Source organism: Leptonychotes weddellii, chromosome 11 (genome assembly GCF_054177405.1).
Source record: "Leptonychotes weddellii isolate Sample4059 chromosome 11, ASM5417740v2, whole genome shotgun sequence".
Classification (NCBI taxonomy): Eukaryota; Metazoa; Chordata; class Mammalia; order Carnivora; family Phocidae; genus Leptonychotes; species Leptonychotes weddellii.
Genome location: NC_138379.1, coordinates 81,874,892 through 81,879,155, shown reverse-complemented (window position 1 = coordinate 81,879,155; position 4,264 = coordinate 81,874,892). Strand labels below are relative to the sequence as shown.

The window sequence follows — 4,264 nt, the reverse complement described above, 5'->3', positions numbered from 1 at the left end:
GTGCTTTGTTCACACCTCCCCAGCACCAGGAGGCCGACCCTCCAGATGCAATGGGGAAAGGCCCTGGGATATGCCCCATCCCCACCTCCCTATTCCCTACCTTTGATGACCAGGTCCTGCAGGGGGGCCCAGGCATTGGGCAAGCCCCACTGCTGGCCTGTTTTCTGGGGAGAGGTCGGGATCCCGTACTCGTAGGTCAAGATCTGGCTGTCCTAGAAGGTTCCAGACATTTCTAGGGCTGTGGGTGGGGGCTGGATGAGGAGCCAAGAGGCTGGGCCCTCCTCAAGCCAGATGTCCCCCTTCCTGGCCTTTGTCCTCTTGGCTCACAGTTGCCCCCTGGTGGCTCCAGCGGGACCCGCAGGCTCAGACCCAGGGGTGGGACAGGAGGGGGTGGCTGCCACTTACCAGAGGTCCCTAGTTCAGACTCAGGGAGAGAGCAGGTGGTCCTGCCCCCAGTATACCAGCCTGCTCTGCTGCCCCCCTCACCTCCAAATACTTTAGGGCCTTGTCCACAGCGTCTGGGTCAGAGAAACAGACCGGAGAGGAGTGAGGTTGGATGGGTAAAACTCTAGGTTCTTCTTTCCGTTCTCAAGGTCATAGTCAAACCAGGCCCCTTTCTCTTCATCCCACAGGATGGCTCTCATGGCAGCCAAACGCTGTTGCGACAGATTTCTGTACTTTGTGGCTTGGATGTCGTTCCCTGGGGTGACACTGTCTTTAGGCTGAGCAACCGAGGTGCCTGACCTTGGGTCCCATGCCTTCCAGAAAGAGGTCAACCTTGGCCGCCTCCTGTTGTCCTCCCCAAGGGCTAGAAGTCCTGACACCAAGGGGTCATGCAGACCTGGAGCCCACATTTCCGGCCTCTAGGATCTAGGAGTTCCTGAGCCATGGCCCTATAGGGCTCTCAGGACCTGCACTGGCCTGCTCCCGGGCCCGTCCTAGGAGGGCACTGGCTGTGTGTATTTCCCTAGCTCCGACAGGTCCGAGGGCAATTGTTTGGGGAGAGAGAATGGAGGGAGTTTGAATGTGTGGACTCAGGTGTCCTCTCATAGACCCTAGGAGTCCCTCCCAGTAAGAAAGGGAGGGTGAGTGGAGAGTGGGCTCCATGCGTACTCTTGCCCTAGGGGTGAGGTACGGAGTGGGCTAGGAGGCTGGAGGCCCTTCATTCAGGGTCCTACTTCCAGCTCCACGGCCAAGGCTGAAGCAGGACCCAAGCCGCTCCTCCTGCTGGCTCACCCAGTCTGGAGTAGAAGTTGCTCATCAGCTCCTCTGCCTGGCACAGGAAGGCATTGAGGTCAACAGGCACGAATTTGCTGGTGCGGATGCTGCTGAGCGATGTAGGGTCTGGGCCTCCGACAAGCCACCATGAAGAGAAGTCCCATCCAGACTCAGCCCCAGCCTTGAGCTCAGCCCACAGAGCCTCCTGGTCCCCTGTGAGGACAAAGCAGCAGGAGACGGGGTGGGGGTGGGGGGTGGCAGGGAGGGCCAGGGCTCGACACCCAACACCAGGCTCTCAGCCCCACCCCGATCCCTGACCTTGTTATTGCTCACCTTCTGGCAACGTGTCTGCCAGCTCAGTATCTTTGCTGTAAGACTCTGGCCTGGAAGAGGAAAATGGGCATCCTGGCACTAGGAGCCTCTAAGTGCAAGCTGGAGGCTAAGCCATGTTGCTCCAACTGCCCTTGGATTGCCCTTCGTGGGCCCTGGATTGCCCAGGGCTTTCAGTATCAGCATCTGAGAGGCAGGGCTAAGTCATGGCCCTCAGACCAGAGTGAATCACGAGAGACTGAGAGGTTGGCAGGCGGCTCCTTACCTGGGTCCCCCATAAGGGACAGCATAGTGATTCAGGACGTAGCTCTCACCCCCCCTCCCCCGAGCTCACAGAGATGGTCCTGTTCTTCACCCAGAAGTCCAATTCCAAGGCTAGGCTCCCGATGTTGTCCCTGGGGTGGAGCCAGGCACCGCGGCAGCCCAGGCACGGCCCCTCAGTCCCACCCTGGGAGGTCCCAGGTAGGGCGGCCTGCGGGGCAGCAGGGGGGCCGGGGGGCCCACCGGAGGAAGGCGGTGTCGGTGTGGGTCACGTAGCGGTCCATCGTGAGAGTCAGGAGGGGGGGCTGGCTCGGCTGCAGGTAATACACGCGGGCCCTGTTGGGGACGTGTCCGTAGCTGCCAGGAGGGACGCGGGCTGAGGTGCGTCTGCCCAGCGGCGAAGGCCAAGGCCAAGGCCAATCCGGCACCAAGCCCTTAGCACCCCCTTCTCCGCCCCAGCCTTGAGGGGCCCGCCCCCCCTTACATCTGCACCAGGTCCAGGAAGTTGTGCAGCATGCCCTTCACCATCCCGGGCATCTCAGAGAGGAGCAGCCCCTCCATCACCCAGTAGGAGTCCCTGGGGAAACGGACAGCTCACGCACCGGCCTGGGCACCCGGGCCAGTCAGGGTGCCCCCCTCTGCCCGGGACAGCCTGCTGGCCCCGGGCTCCCCGACTCCCGCCCTGCAGCCCCAGCCGCTCACCAGCAGTAGAACTCCACCAGGCGCCCGCCAGGCACGCTGAAGGGGTGTGCCGAGTAGATGAGAGAGAACTGCTCCGGCTGGCTGAGGACCTCTGGCCTCACCTGCAGTCGGGACGGAGAGCACAGGGAGCCCACAGGCCCCGCCGTGTGGAGGCCCTGGCGGCCGGTGCAGGAGTTCTGGCTCTGCGGCTGGTCAGCCGTGTGGCTTTGGTCAAGGCCGGAGCTGCCGCAAGCCAGGTCTGCTCGGCCCCACAGGCCGGCCTCTGGAGTCCCTGCTAACTCAGCCTGGCCCTGGCAGGGGCTCACCAAGCGGCGGCCAGTATCAGGACCAGGTAGGGGGACCGTTTCCTCCACTCCCCTTCCCTCATCTCTGCTGCCACCATCCAGTCCTGACCTGATTAGCTCCCGGAAGAGAGAGCCTAGGTGGGCAGCCTGGAGGTGGCAGGTGGGGGTGGGGGAGGATGGTGAGGGCTTCAGGGAGGAGGTGAGAAGTTAGAAGTAGGCATTCCCTTCTCCCCTTCCAGAAATTCTTCTTAGAGAGCTCCATTCAAGGACCCAGCATGTGGGGGGCTGTCTTCTTAGAAAGTGCGTCCCAGTCTGTGCTCTAAGGGCAATGGGGCCCCAAGCTGGCATCCCCCTCTCCCAGCTCCATCCCCTGGGCTGAGACCCAGGAGTGGATACCTTCTTTCCCAGTTTCTTCCAGAGCTGGTGGAGCTGCCCTGCCCAGGCTCGCAGCTTGGGGTCTGAGATCTTCTGCAGGAACCGGGGACTGGAAGAACGCTGACCGCACAGGGTTTAGGCAGGCAGGCCTGTCTGAAGGGCCTGCTCCTGTTTCCTGTCCAGGAGCTACCTGTCCTTCCAGTCCTCAGGAGTCCAGGACTGCAGCTCCTGCCCCATGGCCTGGTAGTGCTCTTGGACGAAAGCCTGCGGCTGCTGCGGAGGATGCTTGGGTTGTGGGAGGCGGCCAGCTCACCAAAGTGCTGCAGAACCTGGTCGGGGGTCCAGGCGGCAAGGAGGGGTCAGGTGGACCCCAGGAGCCCCTCCCTGATGGAGGCCCCTCTCTGCCTCGTCTTGCCCTCTGTCATCTTTGGTGCAGAAGCTTTAGGAGGTGGGGCCCCCCTGTGCCTCACCTGGAGCCAAGGACAGTGGCATGTCCACAAACTGCTTGTCATCCCGGTAGAGCTTGGCCATCTGCATTTGGTGCAGGAGCTCCCCGTGGCAGTAAATCTGGCTGCGGACAGTGTCGGGGAGGGGGGCAGGTCAGGTCACCACCGTTAGGGAAGAAGAAAGGCTCGAGTCTGGGCACGTTCCCTGGCCTGGGGCTGTCAGTGGGCCCGGGGAATGTGCGCGCCCTTGTGTGGTACGGATGTGTGGGTGCTGGAGACATACCCCGCTGAGAGAACGAGGAGCGCCCTCGGCAATAAAGGATTTAAACAAGGGCCCAAGCCCACACTGGTTGGTAATTTGGCAGAGTGGACACCCAGTGGACAAAAGGAGAGGACCACTTGAATCAATGACACATCAGAGGGGGTGGGACCGACTCTGTACAGCGGCCCTGGGCGAAACCGACCAGAGGGCTTCAGGCAAAAGCCCGCAAGTTACCCCCAGGGGCGACTGCTGAGATGGGGGGGCGACTGCTGAGACCTCGGGCCAGGGAATTTGCACATGCGGTGTGGGATATGCATCATTCGGGAGACAGTTACCAGCCCGCTATTGGGCGTTTATGGAAACCTCCTTCTGCCTGGAGGACAGAT

At 61.9% G+C, this 4,264-nt stretch overlaps 1 protein-coding gene across 1 annotated transcript; it reads right to left on the bottom strand.

Annotated features, from left to right (window-relative positions):
• Positions 1-80: 80 nt before the first annotated feature.
• TREH (trehalase) lies at positions 81-3,758 on the bottom strand (the record flags this gene model as incomplete). Its single annotated transcript, XM_081797358.1, is given in 14 exon segments — positions 81-212; positions 487-539; positions 542-700; positions 1,237-1,431; positions 1,552-1,601; positions 1,814-1,875; positions 1,877-1,943; positions 2,053-2,166; positions 2,294-2,386; positions 2,512-2,612; positions 3,192-3,279; positions 3,361-3,454; positions 3,457-3,499; positions 3,636-3,758. Coding segments are annotated over 14 exon segments (1,365 nt in total), but the record flags the coding sequence as incomplete, so codon positions are not given.
• Positions 3,759-4,264: the final 506 nt, after the last annotated feature.